Raw genomic sequence first — 22593 nt, 5'->3', positions numbered from 1 at the left:
CCCCCCCCCCCCCCCCCCCAGGAAGGACAGGCCTCTGGACTCAAGTAACACAGAGGACGAAGGAACCCTGAAGGCATCCATGTGGCCACCGGGAGCCCAGGCGGCGGTCCGGGGCTTCCGGGTGTGATGGGCCGACATGCCGTGCTCACACCCCCAGACTCGCAGGCTTGCGTCAGCACCTCCCGTCTCCTACCCACACACGTACACGTGCACATGCCTCACGGAAACACTTCAGCTAATCCTACTAGTTGTTTTTTTTTCTTTTCCAAGATTTTTTATTTGAACGCTGGTGCCCAGACTGCTGTGTGCCTCTAGCCGGCCCTGAAGTGGCAGCGTGAGGGGGACTACCCGACGACAGCGCTCACTGCTGGCTCCCGGCTCCCCGGCCCCAGTGCCTCTTGCTGGCCTTTCTGGTCCTGCTTCACTTCCTCAAAAGGCAGAAATAAGAAAGGACTATCTGAGTCTGCACAGAAACCTGCGCCGTGGTCACAAAAACCTTCCCTGAGACCTGGGGTCAGATTGGGACCCAGATTTCCAGGACGCCCCCTGACTGTGTCTGGCCGCATACGCCAAGCCTCCCCTTTGTAGCAGAAAGAGGATTTTGTTGTTGTCGTTTTGTTTTGGAGACACGTTTCTCCTTAACGAGGGTGGACAATCCTCTGGGCTTGGTCTAAGGACCACAAACCTTCACGCCCCTTGCTGCCTGGGCCCCTGATCTCTGTCACCTACCAGTGCGGCAGCCCTGAGTTGCCTGATCTGCTTGTGGAGCCGTTGACACTCTTTGTACTTCTCTAAGAAACAGGCTTTGCCGGTCTCTACCTTTGCCTGGAGGCGCTCCACCTCTTGCACTAACTGCTCCTCCACTGATTTCTTGTTCCTAGGCTCCTGAAGCACAAGATACACGTCCTCAGAGTTAGGCTTCCTTGGGATCGGGGAGGAATAAGGAACGGAGCCCCTGGGTCTCGGAAAACGTTTAGTGAAAACCGGGGGAACCTCCCCCCTTCCCCAGCCACAAGGACGTCCAAACCCTTGAATGGCTGCGGGTTATTTAACACAGCAATCCCTTTGCTACAGAAGAGGCCACAAAGTCCTCCGTGCCAGCAGCGGCCGGGTGGAGGGAGCTGATGGCAAGGGAGCAGCAAGGACCGGAGCCGAGCGGAGAACACGCGGCCCAGTGAAGGGCGCGGCAGTCACCCAGCCCCGGCTTCGCTGCTGCGCAGGGGACACGGGCTTGGTGCTGCCGGAGCCTCGACGTTTTCAAGAAGCTAGAAGTACACTTTTTTGTTTTGTTTTGTTTTTTCAAAGTGGGACATACTCCCAAGATTGAGTTGTTGGTCACTGATTCAATTTTTGAAACACACCAGCGCGGCCAAATAAACTATTTCTCTGGGCGGCCGATTTGGCTCGGGAACGGAGGTCAGAGAACTGTTTTCCTCTTCATCATGCTAAACTACCGTGTATCTCATGTACACTGGGACTCCGTAGTTGACTGAGCGATGACTGAGTGAATGCGTGACGCCTGAGTGGTATGATTTATAAACCCGACAGCTGCATACCCTCCGGACATCAGGGTTTCTCATACCCTTCGATCGATTCAGAAAATGGGGCTTCTTGGTACCTGTCGTCACCCTGAGGCCTCTTTTCCAACATTTTATTCTACTACAGGAAACGATCAGTCGATTAGGCTTTCACCACTCTGTTACTGCAGCTCAGAATAACTTAGAACTCTAACTGCTCATGTTATTTAATCACAACAAAATCTGTTTCGACGGCTGTGATATTCTCCAACTGTAGAGCTCAGCTCTATCACCGTTAATTTGTCTGCCCCCAAAAGAACCCTTTAAGGAGGGCGTAGGGGTAACTCTGGGTGGAAACCCAGTCCAGTGCTGCATTTAGGACAACCCGTCATGAAGTTTCCCTTTCGATACCAGCCTGCCGTTCACCACGCCGCGGAAACGGCCACCTCTCCGAGACGTTTCGCACATGACAAAGTCTCTGTCCTTTCTGGGCCGCAGGAAAACGCTATGCTCATCGGTGGCTCTTTTATCCTTTCCACCACCTGAAAAGGGACCCTGTCCCTTCCTTCCTGTAGGCGCTCCCCCCCCCCCCCAGCCCAGCTCCCCCCCACAAAGCCATCCAAAGACAGACTTGCCTTTAATGCTTGCTGTCTCTTCAGGGCGCTGGTTTCTTCCTGCTTCATCTCCTCTATTGTCTGCTCCAGCTTCTTCTGGTGCTCCCTCTGCACGGAAACAGATGTCAGTACCGCCGGCGGGGGGGACACAGGCCTGCACGCACTGGGGAAGGGCCCGCTGAGCTGATGAGCGGGCAGGATGCGGACACGTGGGGGGGGGGGGAAGCCTTCCCTTGCCGGCTTCTGAGAACGGCCATGAGGTCCCTCATTTCAGGTGCCTTCCTCCGAGGCTTTCCCGGAGCCAGTGAGAGCCGGGTATATGGCAGAGTAAAGAAAGAACGACACCCATGACACCCACGTTCCCACAAGGGCCTAGAAATGGTCCTTTCTCATCCCTGACTCTACCTGCTGAGTTAAGGTGAGAAGAAGCTGGCCCTTCTCCTCCGTCAGTCGCTCCAGCTGCTCTGTCTTCTCTTGATCTCCCTGAATGAGCTTCGCCATTTCCTTCTCTTGCGTTGACAGCTGGGCCTGGAGCAAAATGAGTGACGATGACCAAGGTATGAAAGAAGGACAAGGGAGCAGAAGCCTAACACAAAGGGGCGGGAGTGTGTGTTCCGCAGCGGCTCCCAGCTGTCCGAGAGCCCTGCAATGTCTTCTCCTCAGCTCTCCCTCACACCCTCCGGAGCCAAGATTGGAGTGAGGGAAATTCAAGCAACCACTCTTGAAGGCACAGCTCCCTGAAAACAAGAGTGACCCAGCTGCTTTCTGGTTTACGTTCTAGGCTTTTGAGAAAGACTTGGCTTGAAGGGATTTTGTAGCTGAAAGAAAAAAGTTTGGAAGCCACTGGTAGAGCGGACGGTCCTCCATCTTAAGAGCTCACGATAAATATGAGCTGAACAAGTTACTCAGTTCCCGGCGGACTGGGGTTACAAAAGTAACGGTGTTGGTGGCGGTCACCACCAGAAAACCCCCTGAAACTTTAGTCTGACGTTTTACTTTTTTAAAAAAATGCATTTATTTATTTTTGAAAGACAGAGACAGAGCATGAGCAGGGGAGCAGCGAGAGAGGGAGACAGAGCACCTGAAGCAGGTTCCGGGCTCTGAGCCATTAGCACAGAGCCTGAAGCAGGGCTTGAACCCAGGAACTGCGAGATCATAACCTGAGCCGAAGTCATCTGCTTAACCGACTGAGCCACCCAGACGCCCCTGGCCTGATGCTTTGAAAGGCACACTTTGGGCACTCACTACAGTGCAGCGTAGCTCTCTCTCTCTGGGCCACCAGGCAGGCGTGGTGGCGAGGCCAGGACAACGCACTGCGGCAAAAGGTCCGGCATCACCTACCTGGAGCTCCTCCACTCTGACTCCCATCTTCTCGTTTTCTGAGGACATCTTCTGGTTTTGTTCTTTCAGTCTGCGGAGGTGAAAAACACGCGGGTCAGATCCCCCAGGCCTTCAATGATTCAAGGCCGCGGAGTCAGTTTAAAATCCACTCCTCTTCAGTCCTGTTTCGGCTTCCTGACCTCACCGCATGCATTCAACGCTTCACATTAATACTTGAATTCAGGTTATGTCTCCTTACCAGTCGGATCCTGATTCTCTAGCCTGGAATCACTCCTGTCACTGTCCTAATAGCAAGACTGTTTTCTAGGGAATTCTGGAGAACTAATCGGAGGCATGCCAAGGGTGCCTACAACTCACAGCTCCTCCCGACCGAGAACACACTTACCGCAGCAGCTCCGTCTCCCAGCTCTCCTTCTGCGCCTTCACTTTCTGTTCCAGCTTCTGAGTGGTGCTCTTTAGAATTTCTAGCTCCTCCTGCAGATTGGAACGTCAAAGGTACCAGCCATTTCTAAGACGATGTTTAGTATCTCAGGCATCCAACAAATATTTACGGAAGACTTATTACACGTCAGTTGCTTATTACATGTCGTGACACAACAGTGAGTGCAATGTCCAAGTAAGGGGATTTTCGTATTAAAGTGTTCTCAGGGGCGCCTCAGGGGCTCAGTCGGGTAAACGTCTGACTTCAGCTCAGGAAATGATCTCTCAGCCTATGGGTTCGAGCCCCACGTCGGGCTCTGTGCTGATAGCTCAGAGCCTGGAGCCTGCCTCGGCTTCTGTGTCTCCCTCTCTCTCTCTGCCCCTCCTTGCTCATGCTCTATTTCTCTGTGTCTCCAAATAAACAAACATTAAAAAAAAATTTTATAAAAAATAAAAATAAAATGTTCTCCATCTGTTCTTTCCACAAAACGTATTCACCTTAACTTCTCTTCCACTGGAGCTTGTATTTGTCCGTTAATTCATTACACAAATATTCAGGGAGTGCCTAGTACTATAGTGCACTGTACACAGAGCAGCAGAGGAAATAAAGTGGCTTTTCTCTTTGAAAGGTGCTGCCCAATAAATTCATGAATGTTGCACATGTAATTAAAGTCGAGTAGCCACATTTAAAAAAGTAAAAAGAAACAGATACAATTCATTTTATTAAGAGCACGTTTAACCCAGTAGTCTAAAATATTGTTTCAATAGATAAATAAAAAGGAAATATTTTCATTTTTTTCGTACGAAGTCTTCAAAGTCCGCCATATACTCTGTGCGGACAGCAGCTCACAACACGCCGCGCCTCAAGTGTTCAACAGTCACATGTGGCTGGCGGCCACCATACTGGTTCTAGACATTTGTTCTTTTCTTTCCCAACTTCCTTCTGCACTGACACCAAACCAGGGCATCAATAATAATTCGCTGCTTTTATTTACCTTTTTAATTAATTTTTTTAACTCACTGCTTTTAGCTCCAAGTCTTACAAATTTACAGTCTTTTAAAAATAATTATTTTTATGTTTATTATTTATTTTTGATTAAGAATTTTTTAAAATGTTTTATTTATTTCTGAGAGAGACGGCATGAGCAGAGGAGGGTCAGAGACAGAGAGAGACACAGAATCTTAAGCAGGTTCCGGGCCCTGAGCCATTAGCACAGAGCCTGATACGGGGCCCAAACCCAAGAACCGTGAGATCATGACTTGAGCCGAAGTCCGATGCTTAATCGACTGAGCCACTCACGCACCCCCATTAAAAAAAAAAAATGTTTTATTTATTTTGAGTGCGTGGGGGTACACGCAAGTGGGGGAGGGGCAGAGAAAGAGCGGCAGAGGGGGAATCCCAGGGAGAGACTCTCCTAACAGCGTAGAGCCCGATGTGGGGCTCAATCTCACGGAATTGTGAGATCATGTTCTGAGCCGAAATCAAGAGCTGGATGCTTAACTGACTGATCCACTCACAGGCCCCTGAGCTGCTGGGCCATTTAAAGGATTAAGTGAAGTGATATGCTTAATTACAGTGGTACCCAGTAGGTACGAGTAAATACTGGCTTGTGTTATCATTACAGTCGGTAGTGAGTAGGTAGGAGAGCTAACCAGAGAACCCAGACCTTCGGAGTCCTTGGCTAGAACCTAGCAGTGAGCTCCTGGCCAGACACTGATTCTCGACAGATTGTGAATTACACACCTATGCCACCTGTGTTGTCTCACTGCCCTTGATGGGCCAGATCTGTATCCTGGACTTGTCATCCACACTTCTATCCCAGCCCACGGTTGAGGCCACTACAGGCCGTGTGTGACAGCAGAGCATAAAGAACAGTCGGTCTGGGAGGTCAAGGGTAGTGGGTCCTGACCCAGTGTGATTGCTAAGTTGACCTCTTCCTCTCTCCGCTGGGCCTCGGGTTCCCCTTCTGTAAATCAAAGGCTCTACAGACGGTGACTGCCAAGGTTTGTGTGTGTGTTCTGGAAAGTCCTAAGGTATGACCTTGGGGTGTTTAGTTTATGGTCTTTAGAGAGGACTCTCCTCTCTAGCTCCTCGCCTTCTCAACTCTCATTTACCACCTGTAGATTTGAAGGATGTTTTGAAAGAGGAGCAGCAAGGGCTTGGGATAACTTCCAACCCTGCCTCCATACTCTCTTCTCCCTTGATGCCTGCATCTAGCCGGGCAGAGAAACTGTTTTCTGTGATACACACGAACCAGGAAGAGGTAACGCTGCCCACGTGTGACCCCTGGCTCCACCATCACGGATTAGCTGTATAAGAGCTTACTTACCCTTCAAGCCTCAGGTTACGCATCTGTAAACTCGGGGTGATGGCACTACCTACTCCAGAGTTTAACTAACGTAATCCACAGCAAACTGTAACACGGTGTCTATTCACAAATAGGAGCATCAGGGAGGAAGACCACAGGCCAAAGAGAAAGTGGTGCCAGAGAAGAGATACCACCCGCTTCCGACCTCTGCACTCCACGTTCCTATTTGTTTTGTTTGTTTGGTCGGTTGGTTCGTGTGCGGCCAGCGGCCGTACCTGCGTCTTGTGGAGCTCAGCCTGCATGTCTGAGTTCCGCTTCTGGAGGCCGTCGCAGCTGTCCTTCAGCTCCTGGTTTTCTTTGCAAAGCTCCTTATTGCGCTGCTCGACTTCTTCCACCTCGCCCTACGGAAGAGCATTCCAGACATTCACATTTTCAGACGAACAAAATCAAGGCCATAAAAAGTTAAAAAGTGGCTCATCTTTCTGGGGTGGGGGGTTGATTCCGACTGCATCCCCAGCTTTGTCTCTGCACCCCCTGCCCACGGCCGTCACTGCTCTCCACGGCCACTCGGCACAGATGACAGGCTGAGCTCCCCTTGGTGGGCTCCTTGGGAGTGTGTGAGGGGGCGAGGCAGTGACCCAGCATGGACTGGGGGACCCAGTCAGGAAGCCCAGAGAAAGGGAGATTATACAAATGGATGTCAAGACCCATTAACAGCATGTGTGACTCTGTCTACAAGGCTGGGACAGGATACAGGGTACGAAGAATCCAGTTTTGACCAAGAGGCGTATCAACAAAAGACGCCATCTCAGTATTGGTTTGTGTTTATTTTCCCCTGACCCTACGGGTGAAGACATCTTTGACCATCTTTCCGCCGGAGTATCTTCCAGCTCATCCAATGTCACATCATCAGATTAAGAGAAATGGAGATGAACACAAGAATTAGAGAAGTCTCCCAATAATTATTAAAATCCTGGACTAGACCTATTAGGACAGGTACGTGGACCATAAGGTACTTGGCTAAGAAACGGCTCAAGAAATGTTAGGATTTTAATCAAGATACGTGGGGTTGGAAGGTGGTCAAGATTTCAGTAAGAAAACAAGTGAAATATGTTTCGAGAGTTTATTTCTTAATGAGAAGCGAATCATTATATAGACGTTTGAAAAGATTTATCAGCCCAAAAATATATTTTTACTTAAAAAAAGTTAAGAGAAGGAATGACAGAAGAATGTGGATTCTTCCTGCCAATGCTCGGTACTGTTTGTCTCTCCTATTGGACTGAGCTCTTAGAGGTCCAGGACAGTGAGGGATTTAATCGATTCTTCACTGCCTCCCGTAAGGCTGGACAGAAAGAGGGCATCCTATGAAATACTGGGTGAGTAAACGAATCTAATACTCATGTGTGACAGGCTCTGGGTCAGAACTGAGAAATACAAAGAATATTTGGTGTGTCCCTCGTCAAAGGAGTGGATACATTTACTGTGGTGGTAAGATGGGATGATAAAATTAAGTAATTGGAGGGGCGCCTGGGTGGCTCAGTCAGTTGAGCTTCTGGCTTCAGCTCAGGTCATGATCTCACACTCCTGAGTTCGAGCCCTTTTTTGTTTGTCTGTTTTAACTTAAAGTAGGTTCCATGCCCAACATGGGGCTTGAACTCATGACCCTGAGATCAAGAGTCACATGCTCTCCCAGCTGAGCCAGCCAGGCACCCTGTGAAGTTACTCCTCCTTAAATGACAGAAAGGGTTTGAGATGAGAGGCTTACAGACCTGAGTGGTAACCACCAGGATGTCCTCCTCATTTTCGGGACGGAACTGGAAAGGGATACTGGCTCCCCGGACCACACCATCCTGATCCACATAGCAGAACTGGTAATACTCGTCATCCTTGGGCAGGTAATAAGCTAAAAACACAACACGATTTTTAATCCAAAATACAGTCTATTAAGAAAGCTGAGTATCTGGAAGTCTTCTGCCTGCCCTTTTAGAACTTCAGCCCAAGCGAATTGGTCTTGGCTGCCATCTTCAACACCTTTGGTGCAGTAGTTTTCTTACCTTTGAACTGGACTTCCTGCTGTTTGGCTGACTCGCTGTTTAGGTCAACAGGCAAAGTAACCCACATGAAGGTGTAATACTCGCGGGTCGTCTTCCATCCCACCTGCGATGACAAAAGGCTCCCATTCAGCATCTCAAAGTGCTCAGGGGAGAGTCCTGATTTGTGCTATGTCTTCTCAAAATACACTTACTTTTGATCTGTTTATGTTGAAAGTACAATCGGGTGAGTTCATTATAGTAAGATCTACCCACTGTTGGATCAGATCTTTTTTATTATTTTTAAGTTGTTTTAAAGTTTATTTTTGAGACAGAGAGGGAGAGAGAGAGGGAGAGAGAGAAAGAGAGCGTGAGCAGGGGAGGGGCAGAGACAGAGGGAGACACAGAATCCAAAGCAGGCTCCAGGCTCCGAGCTGTCAGCCCAGAGTCTGACGTGGGGTTCGAACTCACGAATCGTGAGATCACGACCTTAGCCGAAGTCGGACGCTTCACTGACTGAGCCACCCAGGGCCCCCCAGATCTTGCTTTTTGACTTATGACAGCTGTCCATGGTACGAGGTCTGATACCACTGGAAACCGGCATACACGCCTGCACGGTCCAGAATACTAGTCTCGGAGGGAAATGGAAACGGGCCATGCCACACACAGGACAAAAGTCTCAAAAATTATTATCACCAAATCAGACAGGGAACGGTGAGTGACTGGGGAAAATCAGGGTTCTGACGCTTGATCCCGCTATCTTCTTACGACAGTTCTTAGAAGAACCTCTTTGATCAGAAAGCCCCCGGGGCGCCTGGGCGGCTCAGTCGGTTAGGCGTCTGACTTCCGCTCAGGTTATGATCTTGTGGTCTGTGAGTTCGAGCCCCACGTTGGGCTCTGTGCTGACAGCTCAGAGCCTGGAGCCTGCTTCGGATTCTGTGTCTCTCTCTCCGTCTCTCCCTCTCTCAAAAATAAATAAATATTTTTAAAAAAAAAAAAAAAGCAAGCCCTTCCACTCTGCTTTCTCCACTGGTCAGTCCTCGCATGTCCAGTCCCGTCTCATCACCCACCCACACTGACCTGGTTAGGCCAGCACATCTTTAAAATGCACTTTTTGAGGGGCACCTGGGTGGCTCGATCGGTTGAGCATCCGACTTCGGCTCAGGTCATGATCTCACAATTCATGGGTTCAAGCCCCACGTCGGGCTCTGTGCTGACAGCTAGCTCAGAGCCTGGAGCCTCTCTCCAGATTCTGTGTCTCCCTCTCTCTCTGACCTTCCCCTGCTCATGCTGTCTCTCTCTCTCAGAAATAAATAAAACATGAAAAAAAAAGAAAATGCACTTTTTGAATAACGTGCATTTGGGGGATGGAGGGGTAAGAGGGTTCTGAGAGCATGAGGCCCCAGAAAACGGAGTCCAGTCTATGGAATGTTCTGTCTTCTGTGTTTTTCTTAACACATGCTTAATGCAGGCTTTTTGGTGCTAAAGGTACTAACAACAATCTGGTCATAATAAAGGCCCCTTCCAGGTATTAGATGCAGTGAGTGAGTCAGGAAATAAGGACCCTGTGAAATATGCCTCAGAGCAGGAAGCCAGCTAAGTGGAAACTACTCTCAGTGAATGTGAAGAATGTGTAAAAGACGGCTCATGTCGTATCTGGAAGGTAAGGGCACGCCGGAGATTAAGAAAGGGAGCCATTGTGTCTTCAAGGGGGGAGCACTCAGCAAATGAGCAGCAAAATTACGTTTACTGATGTTTGCTGACCCTGCCTGAGCCCAGTGGGAAGAAGAGGAGCTAAAAATAAAATTCCACTTTTCTAGATGAAGGAATCGGCGCGGGGCTGGAAAGGCTACACGGAACGCTCATCGGGACCTACGGGGCATGTTTCAAGGACTCATTAGAACACACCCTATCGCTGTGAGCATCCCTGAGCCCACGTGGCCGGTGGTGGTACAGGAAGTGGGGGTTCTATGGTGTCTTCACCCACATCCTGGAGCTTCTTAATGCCCTGTGACCAAAATATCACCTGAGAAGGCCGAAGAGTTACTGCGAGCCGGGAAACGGCTCTGGCCACCTGCGATTGCAGGCCAGGGCTCCCTGACCCGAGTGGCGCTAGTCCGGGCGCGCTTCTCTGACATGTCCCCTCTCAGGGACCTTGGGGACGTGTGAGTGCCCAGGCAAAGGAGAGCCTGGAGCGCAGGACCATGCACCGAAGGTAGGAAAGCCACCTCCCACCTGCTTGAGGCTCTCATCGGTGAGGGCAGCTTTTGCTATATTGAGACAACGAAGAAGGGGATCACACACTCAAAAACGGCTTGCAGGAGCCCGCTTGGTGCCAGGAAGCACCAGTGTCGGGGCTGGCAAGGAGCTGAGGAATACGGTGGACGCTATGCCCCACGACAGCTCAGTTGGTGGAGCAGCTCGACTCTTGATCTCGGGGTTAGGAGTCTGAGCCCCACCTGTGGCGTGGGGGTTACTTCCAAAAGACCATGCTGCTCACCCCATGATCTCACAGTTCGGGAGTTTGAGTCTCACATTGGGTGAGCTCCACTTCTCTCTCTGTCCCTCATGGGATTCTGGCTCTCTGCCCTCACTCACTTGAGCCCCCCAATAATAATAATAATAGTAATAAAACTTTCTTTCAGGCTTCTGGGTAGCTTTTCAAATCAGCAGCTTTATGAACGATGAATATTAGAGGCCATTGTTTGAGTCACCATGTTTGCTTCATTGAGTCATGGCAACACCTCTGAAATGCATGAAGCACTCCAAATACAGATGCATTTAAAAAATGCCTTTAAACATTTGTTTTTAAAAAGCATAGGGGCACCCGGGTGGCTCAGTTGGTTAAACGTCCGACTTTGGCTCAGGTCATCTCGCGGTTTGGGAGTTCAAGCCCGGCGTCAGGCTCTGTGCTGACTGCTAGCTCAGAGCCTGGAGCCTGCTTCGGATTCTGTGTCTCCCTCTCTCTCTGGCCCTCCCCTGCTCACGCTCTATCTCACTGTCTCTCAAAAATAAACATTAAAAAAAAAAAAGCCTCAGATTTTCATTTGGTTTATGGTTAAGTCCCTGCTGGAAGTTGCTAAGTGCTTGGAAAATACAATCAGTCTAAGCAAGACAGAAATGTGACCGTGTTGCCAAAAAGAAAAAAAAAAAAGTTACAGGCTATATTTCAAAGGTTGATTTTTTTTTTTTATATTTTTATTTATTTCTAGGAGAGAGAGAGACAGCATAAGCAGGGGAAGGTCAGAGAGAGAGGGAGACACAGACTCAGAAACAGGCTCCAGGCTCTGAGCTGGCAGTCAGCACAGAGCCCGACACGGGGCTCGAACCCACGAACCACGAGATCATGACCCAAGCGAAAGTTGGACGCTTAACCGACTAAGCCACCCAGGCGCCTCAAAGGTTGATTTTTTCTATTACCCACGTCTGCACTGTCCTGTATGAGCCACCAGCCACAGGAGGCCATTTAAATTAATCAGATCTTAATTACTTCACTGGCCACATCGTCAGTGCTCCATAGCCACATGTGGTTAAAGGCCACTGTCCTTCCTGGACAGTGAACGTATAGCTGAAGGTACAGCTCCCTTGTAGAAAGTTCTACTGGACAGCCCTGTTGCATACAGGGCAGAAAAATACCTACTACTATCTTCTTCCAAAACAGGAAACACTCGGATGTGTCAGTTTTCTGAACATCCTTTATTTATTTTTGAAGTTTATTTATTTTGAGAGCGAGAGAGAGCAAAAGGGAGGGGCAGAGAAAGAGGGAGAATAGGAAGGGGAGAGAGAGAGAGAGAGAGAGAGAGAGAGAGAATCCCAAGCAGGCCCTGCACCTTCAGTGTGGAGCCCGACTCGGGGTTCAAACTCACAAACCGTGAGACCTGAGCTAAAGTCAAAGTTGGACGCTCAACCGACTGAGCCATCCGGGCGCCCCAGGGCATCCTTTAGTCTAGGGATTCAATATCCTTCAGTCCCAGGAAGGTCATGATACTTGTCCAAGTTTCCCTGGTTGTCCACTATCTCTGCCTCTAAACACCACCTTCCATGTCTCCACCAGTCAGCTTGGGATTCCAAACAATTAAAGAGAAGTAGCTCAGTGAGGGGTGTGAGTAAGCCCCAGCTCCTTCACAGTGCTGTCAAGAATGATGTCTGATTTCAGGATGAACCCTGGCAAACTAGCACATGACATACTGAGGTGTCAAAACAAAGGTCACTGCTGTTGGAACTCGGCAGTGTAAATTACATAAAATCTGACCTTTATCTCTTGTCTCTGGATATAATAGGAAGATCTGTCATTATGTTTGTGTGTGTGTGTGTGTGTGTGTGTGTGTGAGAGAGAGAGAGAGAGAGAGAGAGAGAGAGATGTGAGAGACAGAGAGAGATCCGGATGGGGGTGAGGAGAGCGGGAGGCAGGGAGCAAGTTGACTATAATAAAGACGTACTATTTCTGCACTTGAACCAGCAGGGTAATTAGACACTAGAAGATGTCCCCGAGGGACCTCAGAAATTGTCTATCCCTGGAAATCTCTATAAAGAAGCAAGACGTATTTATTCGGGAACATTCCTGGATGCAGGATGTCAAACTGGGTAACTTCTCAACATCCTTTTCAGATCGGTAATACTCACATGAAAACAAATTAAAACACTCTACTGGTAGGGAAGCCATATTTAAGGTCACAGAAGTTATGGAAGGGGCTGTTCATCCCAGGCAACTCACAGATGAACATTTCGAAATAGGATACTTTTAAAACATTTCCATCTGGGGGTGCCTGGGTGGCTCAGTCAGTTAAGCGTCCGACTTCGGCTCAGGTCATGATCTCACGGTTCGTGACTTTAAGCCCTGCACTGGGCTCTCTGCTGTCAGCACAGAGCCTACTTGGGATCCTTCTCTGTCCCCACCCCACCCCACCCCCAGCCCCGCTCCTCCCCAGCTCGCTCTCTCAAAAATCAACATTTAAAAATAAATCAATAAAACATTTACATTTGGCTTTTGAAAGCCTAATAAAACCTGGGGGCTGTATGAGTTGCTGTATGTCTAATTTTGGCTTGTGGCTGAAATGAAAACATGGGTCCCACAGGACACGTCGGTGTGTGAATAGGAAGTACCAGGGAGTTCCCTTTAGGATTTGAAAATTGGCGGAGACACAAAATGCAAAATGCCTAAATATACAGACAGTCATGCACTTGGGTAGCGAAGATTCACCTCTAGTTTCTGGTCACTTGGCACGACATGCACCACTTACTCTAAAGATGCCAATCCAGTCCTTTCGGCGGGGAATGAACTGCTGGGTGAGTGTATAATAGCATGTGACGTCCCCTCCGGGCACGTAGAACTTCTCCACGCTATTAAAGATGACCTGAGAGAAATGACAGTGGTCCAGCAAGATGGCGGATGTGGGAGGATCCTCTACCGTTTCTTCCATGGTGGGCACCCTGTTATGAGACATGGGATAGAAGGAGGCTCAGAAAGGGTTGTCTCAAATGTGTGAGGGATGTCTGGGAACATTCCATTCGAGGCAAGTCAGGAAAAGGAAAAGCCTGATAAGGACTGAGGTCATACAACTTGCTTTCTGTTTTACTTTGAGCCATTGTGTGTTCAGAGCTTCCTGGGCTACAAGAATTTTCTATGACTGTCTTTGATCTCCACCACAAGCACCGTCACCCTCACATACCTTTATGCTCTGCTCACAGCTAGCTCATTCTGCTTCTAAATGCCTTAAATAAGTAAGGCAGTCTGAAGGAAAACAACCTGAGCTGGGAATAAGACCTAGTTTAGATTTTTCATCTCAACAAGTCCCGTGACTTCCTGAATGTCAATTTCTCAAGATGGCAGCTTCTCTGTTCATTTTCACTTATCCTATAATTATCGTGTCTTTGTATGTATTCAGTCGGCCTGGAGCTGGGCAGGGGTGCGGCAAGAGAGACGGGGCTGAGAGCAGGAGGTTATATGACGGGCAAGGGGACAAGCATGGGTTCTAAAACCAGAGTGAAGTTCAAATTCCAGCCTCGCCGCCTATTCAATGCACGAGCTTGAGCAATTCACTTCATCAGCTGGGCTCTATGCCCAGTTTGCACATGGGTTCGAAAGAGGGAGATAAATAAACTTAAAAAAAAGAGAGAGAGGCAGGGGTGCCTGGGTGGCTCAATTGGTTAAACATCTGACTCTTGATTGTGATCGGCTCAGGTCACTATCTCACAGTTCGTGAGATCGAGCGCTGCATCAGGCTCTGTGCTGACAGTGTGGAGCCCGCTTGGGATTCTCTCCGTCTCTGCCCCTCCCCCGCGCACATGCACACACACACACACACACACACACACACACACACACTCTCTCTCTCTCTCTCTCTCTCTCTCTCTCTCAAAATAAATAAACTTGAAAGAAAAAGTCACCCAAAATTATCTTAAAACAAAAATAAGACAAAATCAAAAACAAAAACCAAAAGAGATACAAACGGTTAGGAAAAAAAAGAAAGGCTTTGAGGAGTGAGTAGAGTTCTGGATGAGTCCTCAAGCAAGATGAACATTTTGACAAGTGGGTTTGGGGGGTAAGAAAACTCCAGGTAAGTGAAATGGCAACAAAACAGAAATGCCACCCATGTTTGCACGACAGCAAGCAAGTTGGATCCCTATACATAAAATTGGGGATAAAACCTGTATTTCATCTTTGCAGGTCACAGTACAGATAAAAACCCAATCAAGGATAAGAAAGTATTTGGGAAGTAAAAACAATATATAAAAGAAACAAAGTCTTTTGAATTGTTGAGACCTGATACTTCCTGCCTCTTTTTTCTTCTAAATGTACCCCCCCCCCCCCCCCCGTCTAACATTTAGTGAGGCCATGACCCTCAACCCAGAGTCACTGGGCAACGGAAACAATATTCAGCTGCACACAGCCGACAAAGGAGAGCTGAATCCACGTGAACACTACACAATATCTTACAAATTTGGCTGCTGGAACATGCTGGAAGATTGTATACTTTCAATTTTTATTCTTATTTATTAAATGTTTTTTTGAGAGAGAGAGAGAGACAGAGTGTGACCAGGGGAGGGGCAGAAAGAGAGAGAGAGAGACATAGAATCTGAAGCAGGCTCCAGGCTGAGCCATCAACACAGAGCCCGACGCGGGGTTCGAACTTACAAACCGTGAGATCATGACCTGAGCCGAAGCTGGATGCTCAACTGCCTGAGCCACCCAGGCGCCCCCATATACACTCAATTTTTAAAAAGAAGTACAATAACCCAAAAACCCCACAGCTCTTCTAGCCCTGCCTGACCCTATTTATTTCCTGCTTTTGTTTCGGACTCTGAGCAACCAGATCTCTTCTTTCAACCCTCCCCATAGGCAATCTGTCACAGAGAAGGAAAGAGGACTCTGGTGGCACTGCACTGCCTCGTCTTGGGACTGAGCTAAGGAACTAAAGAAATGTACTGGCTTTCTGGTTGGTGACACAGTTTAGCCACATCCACAACCTCAAACCTCAGATCAGTTTTTCTGAGGAAGGGGGAGGTCACGTCCCTGTCTTGGTCAGAACTGGTTCCTTGTGATAAGCTGCTGCCTGGGTGACCTCTAGAGTGCTGTGGGTGGGTGGCCATGGAGAACGTTCTCCACGTGCCGGCTCCTACTCTTCCCTAGGGGGTCTCGCGTCCCGCTGAGGTCAGCATATTCCCTCTGTCCCCAGCCTGGAGCAGCATTTACCTGAGCTTGTACAACGACCTAATCTGTGATCTGTGGGTCATAAAGGACATTCAGGTAAGAGTGGCTTCGGGGCCTGTCTCTTAATTACCCTGAGTGCCCTACTCCCTCTTCTACTTGCTTCATAACACGATCGCCCCTATACACAAAGCATAACGCCTAGGCCATGGGAACTGCTGATCAGGGATTCACTGAATGCATGAAATGCATGGGATTCATCAAAAAATCAAAGGAAGGCACACTGTAGGCAGATGACGGGTGTCAATGACAATGGGGCGAATTCTTTTTCAGGCCCCGCTCTTAATTGGTTGGATACCCTTGGAGAGGGTTTCTCAGCTTTCCCTTTTCTAAACCGGGGCGAAGAGATGATTATCTCCAAGGGCTGTGTCAATTCTTGGTATGGCCGGTTCGGCTGGCATAGCTGGTTCAGGTGGCCCGGCGCCAAAAAAACAAAAGGCACAGATTTGATTTCCTTAGGGACCCATAAAATTCACACTCCGTTACCCACCTTCTACGCTCGCTCGAGCTCCGGCAAGCTGTTTTGCAAATGGATGTGAAAGGCAAGAACAGCTGAGGGTGTGAGGGCTTCGTACGGGCTCTTTCCTTACTCGAAAAACCATCAATCTATGAGCTCATGAACAGAACACTGAGGAGAGGACAGGTCACGTGCACGCGCACGCACACACATATATGCACCCACTCACGTTCTGAGGCTTGAGTGGCTAGCTGGTGGAAACTATCTCTTTACGTGCATCTGAACATCTAATCATCAACAGTCTTGGTTCCTCGCTTATCAAAAATGTAAGACCCCATGAAGTTTCCCATTTCAGAGATCTCATCACCCTTCCCGGGCTGACTCAGAGGGCATCTAGTGGCTCTCCACGCATCTGGAGCTCGGCTGTTCTGGAAGAACAGGAAACTCTCCTGTGCCAAGACTGAGGAAGGGGGCGAGGAGGCAGGCAGAGTGGAGAACGGCAATGGGTCTGTTGAGGTCAAAGGTGAGGACAGAAACGGCCATGGGTGAATCTGGAGCATAACCATGCCAATCTGAACTGGGTCAGTAAGGAGGTGGCTCATTTACTTTTTCCCGGGGGGAAGGTATCTACCACTAATTTTTAAGGTCAGTGATCCTCTTTTTTTAAAGTTTATTTTGAGAGAGAAAGAGACACAGCGCGAGGAGGGGAGGAGCAGAAAGAAGGAAAGAGAGAGAATCTCAAGCAGGCTCTGCATTGTCCGTGCAGAGCCTGATGCGGGGCTCAAACCCACGAACCACGAGATCATGACCTGAGCAGAAACCAACACTTGGATGCTCAACCGACTGAGCCATCCAGGGGCTCCAAGGTCAGTGATCCTTAAGCCCTACCCTCCCTCCCAGTGATTAAGTTCCCTGGGAGAAATGGGCTCTGATAATGGCTGGGGAAATTACCTTTCTGACAAAGTAGTCCAGAAATGACTGCTTGTAGAAGGGGCAGGGAGGATACGGAAGGAAAAGTTAGAATGATTTAAGCATCAACTTCCCCTTTTTTATTTATTAAAAAAATTGTTTTAATGTTTATTTATTTCTGAGAGAGAGAGAGACAGAGTGCAAGTGGAGAAGGGGTAGAGAGGGAAAGAGAGAGGATCCCAAACAGCCTCCAGGCTCTGAGCTGTCAGCACAGAGGCTGATGCGGGGCTCAGACTCATGAACTGTGAGATCATGACCTGAGCTGAAGTCGGATGCTCAACCGACTGGGCCACTCAGGTGCCCCCAACTTCCCCTTCTTTAACCAACTGCTCCCCCCCCGCCCCTGAACCTGTCTGCCATCATTTCTAATTCTGACCATCTCCATGGAGGGAAGGAGAAGAAACAGAAAAAGAGCAAGAGTTAAATGTAGAAGCCTGGGGGAGCCTGGGTGGCTCAGTTGGTTAAGCGTCCAACTCTGGATTTTGGCTCAGGTCATGATCTTGTGGTTTGTGAGTTCGAGACCAGCACTGGGCTCTGGACTGACGGTAAGGAGCCTGCTTGGGAATTCTTCCTCTCTTTCTTTCTCTGCCCCTCTCCAGCTCGCTCTCTCTAAATAAATAAATAAGCAACAAAAAAAGGTAGAAGCCTGGAAAGCTATTGAGTCACGAAAGAGCAGTGGGATAATAAATTAGGCCCCCTAGAAATCATGGGCTGGTATTTTACCTAATTCCTTCTTCCTACCCTCACGCCAAAGATTAGCCACATGAGGAGCGACCAAGGCAAACAGGTAGGGATGTCTAAAAGCAAACTGTCGGGCACCTGGGTGGCTCAGTCGGTTGAGTGTCTGACTTTGGCTCACGTCATGATCTTGCAGTTTCTGGGTTTGAGTCCCATGTTGGGCTCTGTGTTGACAGCTCAGAGCCTGGAGCCTGCTTCAGATTCTGTGTTTCCCTCTCTCTGCCTCTCCCCTGCTCTCTCTCTCTCAAAAATAAACATTAAAAAAATAATAAATAAATAAATAAATAAATAAAAATAAAAGCGAACCGTCGATTACGGGAAAACAATGAAGAGATTCAACAAACCATCAGAGGCATTTTACTTGGACTCTGATTTTCAGCTCAGTTTCCAAAAGGATCAGGGTTCCCGGAGAATGTAGGCAATAATAGGCAACGTATTTGAAAATGAGTCCCCCGAACTGGCTTCCAGCTTCTAAGAGAACCTGACATTTTCACCTAATGAGCTTTTCAAGCCTAATATACTACTCCCAGGGCTGTTCCACGAGAGTGTAGCTTCTCTTAGGTTCTCCTGAAAAGGAACAGCTAATTCTACCTCTGCTCTGAGTGATCTATAAAGTAGATGGATATGCTTTTTAGCAGAAAAAAAAATCTAAAAATACTGCAAATCTTCCTGGTTCCGATTCTAAGGATGCAAATACTCAACCAAATCAACTCACCAATTTTTCTAAAGGTTCTCCCTGTGTCTGCCAAACCAGGAAGAAGAACTAATTGTATTAAACAACAACTAAAGTTCTGGCGTAGAGTACGCCCAACATTTTTACATCAGCCTTTTATGCCAGTGGGCACGCGTTTAGAGAAATGGAGAGTATCTGTAGTTTCTCTGGATTCGTGCCCAGAAGGAAACCAAATGTTTCCACAGCCAAGAGAGAAATGCAAACGAATTCTTCATTTGGGAACAGTAAAAACAGAGATAAGCGAAAAAACCCAAACCACATTTCATCCAATCCCCTCATCCTGCTTGTGTAACTTTCGAAACTAGCAGCAATTAGCGAAACGGATGAACTGATTTGAATCCTGCTCCTCCCAGGCCCCAGAAGAGATGCTTACTCAAAGCCACCCTTAGAGAACAGGGACAGTGGCTGCTGTGGGTGTGAGGATGGCCATGAGCAAAGGTAACGTGTGACACAGTCACTGGTCTTCACATTATGGAGCCATTTGTTGTAATCCAACACGTCCAAGTTCAGGGGCGCCGTGAGTGGCTCTGACGGTTAAGCATCTGACTCCTGATTTCGGCTCAGGACGTGATGTCACGGTTCCTGAGTTTGAGCCCCGCGTCAGGCTCTGCACTGACAGCACAGATCCGGCTTCAGATTCTGTCTCTCTGTCTCTCTCTACCCCCTCCCCACTTGCACTTTCTCTCTCTCTCAAAATAAATAAACTTTAAAAATTAAAAAAAAAAGAATATTAAAAAAACAAAACAAAATTTCCAAGTTCGTTCTAGTTCTTTTAAGTTTATTTATTTTGAGAGAAAGAGAAAGAGCACCAGCAGGGGAGGGGCAGAAAGGAGAGACAGAATCCGAAGCAGGCTCTGGGCCAGCAGCACAGAACCCTATTCAGGGCTTGAGCATCAAGACCTGAGCTGAGATCAAGAGGCAGACCCTTGGGGCGCCTGGGTGGCTCAGTTGGTTAAGCATGCACCTTTGGCTCAGGTCATGATCTCACGGTTCGTGGGTTCGAGCCCTGCATCAGGCTCTGTGCAGACAGCTAGCTCAGAGACTGGAGCCTGCTTCGGATTCTGTGTCTCCCTCTCTCTCTGACCCTCCCCTGCTCACGCTGTCTCTATTTCTCTCTCTCAAAAATAAATAAAAAATTTAAAAAAAAAGAGGCAGATGCTTAACCGGCTGAGCCACCCAGGCGCCCCTTGTTCAAGTTCTTATTTTTTTTTCAATATTTTTATTTCTAGGAGAGAGAGAGAGAGACAGCGTGAGCAGGGGAAGGTCAGAGAGAGAGGGAGACACAGACTCTGAAATAGGCTCCAGGCTCCCAGCTGGCAGTCAGCACAGAGCCCGATGCCGGGCCCGAACCCACGAACCGCGAGATCATGACCTAAGCGAAAGTCGGACCCTTAACCGCCTAAGCCACCCAGGCGCCCCAAGTTTTTATTTTTTTTTAATGTTTTTTTTTTTTTAATTTACTTTTCAGAGAGAGACAGACAGACAGCGCAAGCGGGGGAGGGTCAGAGAGAAAGGGAGACACGGAATCTGAAGAGAGGCTCCAGGCTCTGAGCTAGCTGTCAGCACTGAGCCCGAAGCGGGGCTTGAACCCACGAACCGTGAGATCATGACCTAAGCCAAAGTCGGACGCTTAACCGACTGAGCCACCCAGGCGCCCCTCAAGTTCTTTACTTAAAATCTTTCAAGAGTACCTTAGAAAATGTGTGTACCTCCAGGAGGCATTTAATATTCCTCATTAACAACTAGTTGGGATTGGCCACCCGGCTAAGCAGGCCCTCAGCCACACCCCACACCCACAGGCCAGCAGCAGTACCAGGGAAGGAAAGAAAAATAGTTCTGGGAGTTCTGGGAGAGACGCAGGCAACTAGAAAAAATGGTTTGAAAGGCTCAAAGAAAGCCGTGTCCTACACCTCTAACTTAGCGAGATGGTACACTTTTTCCTCGAAAGGGGGGATTGCACTACCCCCTAAAGCAACATGGGCGGCAACAGTGTTTCAAGTGTGGTGGAAAGAGAATGAGGCTTGGCAGGGAGGGGCCTGGGATCCTGTCTTAGCTCTGTCTAACAAACTCTGAGATCTTGGCCAAGTCACACTACCTCCTTTTAGGCCTCAGTACCCTCATCAGAAAAGACGCTTGAGTCAGGCTAGAAAATCTCTTAAGAAACCTTCCAGCTATCGGGATGATCCTAAATGAAAGAAAAAGAAAGTGAAAGAGGTCATCTTAACTGCCTCTCTTTTCATCTAAGGAAAGAAGGAACCGTGCGATTATATCAAGAAGCACAGTTTTTAAAGAGTCTTGGATGGACCGGCTGACTTGAAAGATAATACAGCTTGTCAGTGCTGGGTAACTCTCATCGCCTTTCCCGGGGTCCTTGCACTCTGCAGCTGTCATACCTGCTAAAGGGTAGAGTTTCAGGTAGAGGCCCTTTGAAACTATCTGGGAAACTGAGTCACCTGGATTAGTTCCTAGTCACGTACTCTATATAACCTACAAGATCTACTGAGTTCAGAGTCTGTTTTAAATGGTTTTTGCAAGGGGGGAAGTAAGTTATAATACACGGCATCTCTGTTATTCTACTCGGCTCCAGCAAAGGCCACTTGTCGGCTTGCATCAGGAACAAAGAATCCAAGTGATCGAGAGAAGCTAACATGCCCGGGAGGGGCTGAAATCATAATGGGGGAACATCAGCAACCCCCCTAAATTGGGGTGCTGGCAGCGGTGAGGAGGGGCTACGGGAGACGGACTGTTAAAAAGCAGGTCACTACACTCTTTCTCCTCGGCTGCCTAGAATATCTCGAATTACAGAAGGCCCCTCATCGGAAGGAAAGGGGCTTTAGGGATCAAGCCTACTCAGAGACAGGGAAACTGAGGCCCAAAGAGAAAGTAAGTTGCCTAGAGTGACTGGGCAGAGCCTCGCCTGAGCCTCGAAGCAAAGAGCGATGCTGATGTCGTCCAGGATCGGGATTAAGGAACTACCGAGACCTCAACCCACTGGGGGGGGGGGGGGGGGGGGGGGGGAGGACGCGGTGACGTCGCGACTCTGACTCGCCGTCAGAGGGGTCCCTTCTGCTCAAGGAGCCTGCCACCCGACCCCAAGCTCTGAAGCTCTGCCCTCCTCGGGAGAAAACTGCCCCTCAACTCTCCAAAGCCGCGGAAAGGGGGTCCAGGGGCTCCATGACGCCACTCGCACTTACTGTCACCCTAGAAAAGATGGAAGGTGGTGAAAACCGAAACTAGCCCCACCTCTCGCCCAAGGAGCCTTCTCAGGAGTGGAAGTCTGAATTTGGGGAACCCGAAGGCTCAATGGCCCCTAATTACCCTCTTTCACTCCAGGGACTCACCGGGGGTAGCAGCCGGCGTCGGCACAACAGCAACAGGGCAGGGCAAGGGATAGGGGCGGGGCTAAAAAACTAGGGCGGGGGGGAGCAGATCCCGTCTGATCCCGCCCACTACGTCACAACGGCTACCAAGCTCCGCCCTCGCCGCAGTGCTTATTGGGACTTGTAGTGCTCAGGTGATGGGCCCTCAGGAGCGCTCCGCGGCAGTACGTGGTTTTCGCCCACCCCAAACAGCATTCTCACCCCAAGGAGCCTATTTCTTCCCCTAGAATGAATCGTTTACTCACCCTTTAAAAGAAAAAACACCAAAACTTTATTTCTTTCAGTCCTGAACGAGACAGGGCCATCGAGAGGTCATGTACATTTTTCTCCTACCTGCACATAGCACTTACTTGACTAAGGGTCTTATAGATGAGACC

The 22593-nt window shown here is 48.8% G+C and overlaps 1 protein-coding gene and 1 non-coding gene across 2 annotated transcripts in view; both read right to left on the bottom strand.

The window, feature by feature from the left end:
- The window catches only part of CALCOCO2 (calcium binding and coiled-coil domain 2), a 28298-nt gene extending 6041 nt beyond the window's left edge, over positions 1–22257 (bottom strand). Inside the window, exons 1-12 of the mRNA XM_039227797.1 lie at positions 22178–22257; positions 13472–13661; positions 8256–8358; positions 7971–8104; positions 6477–6602; positions 3858–3946; positions 3473–3542; positions 2537–2659; positions 2153–2239; positions 730–885; positions 349–428; positions 90–189 (exon numbers count right to left, since the gene is read on the bottom strand). Of these exons, the coding sequence (XP_039083728.1) occupies positions 90–189; positions 349–428; positions 730–885; positions 2153–2239; positions 2537–2659; positions 3473–3542; positions 3858–3946; positions 6477–6602; positions 7971–8104; positions 8256–8358; positions 13472–13651 (1248 nt within the window). The 5' untranslated portion in view covers positions 13652–13661; positions 22178–22257. The remainder of the gene's footprint in view (positions 1–89; positions 190–348; positions 429–729; positions 886–2152; positions 2240–2536; positions 2660–3472; positions 3543–3857; positions 3947–6476; positions 6603–7970; positions 8105–8255; positions 8359–13471; positions 13662–22177) is intronic.
- TRNAK-CUU lies at positions 7837–7909 on the bottom strand. The gene has a single exon. It is a non-coding gene; the product is annotated as a tRNA-Lys (tRNA).
- Positions 22258–22593: the final 336 nt, after the last annotated feature.

This window comes from Hyaena hyaena, unplaced genomic scaffold, assembly GCF_003009895.1.
Source record: "Hyaena hyaena isolate Hyena2069 unplaced genomic scaffold, ASM300989v1 scaffold_29, whole genome shotgun sequence".
In the NCBI taxonomy this organism is placed as follows: domain Eukaryota; kingdom Metazoa; phylum Chordata; class Mammalia; order Carnivora; family Hyaenidae; genus Hyaena; species Hyaena hyaena.
This window is presented reverse-complemented; position numbering and strand designations above follow the sequence as displayed.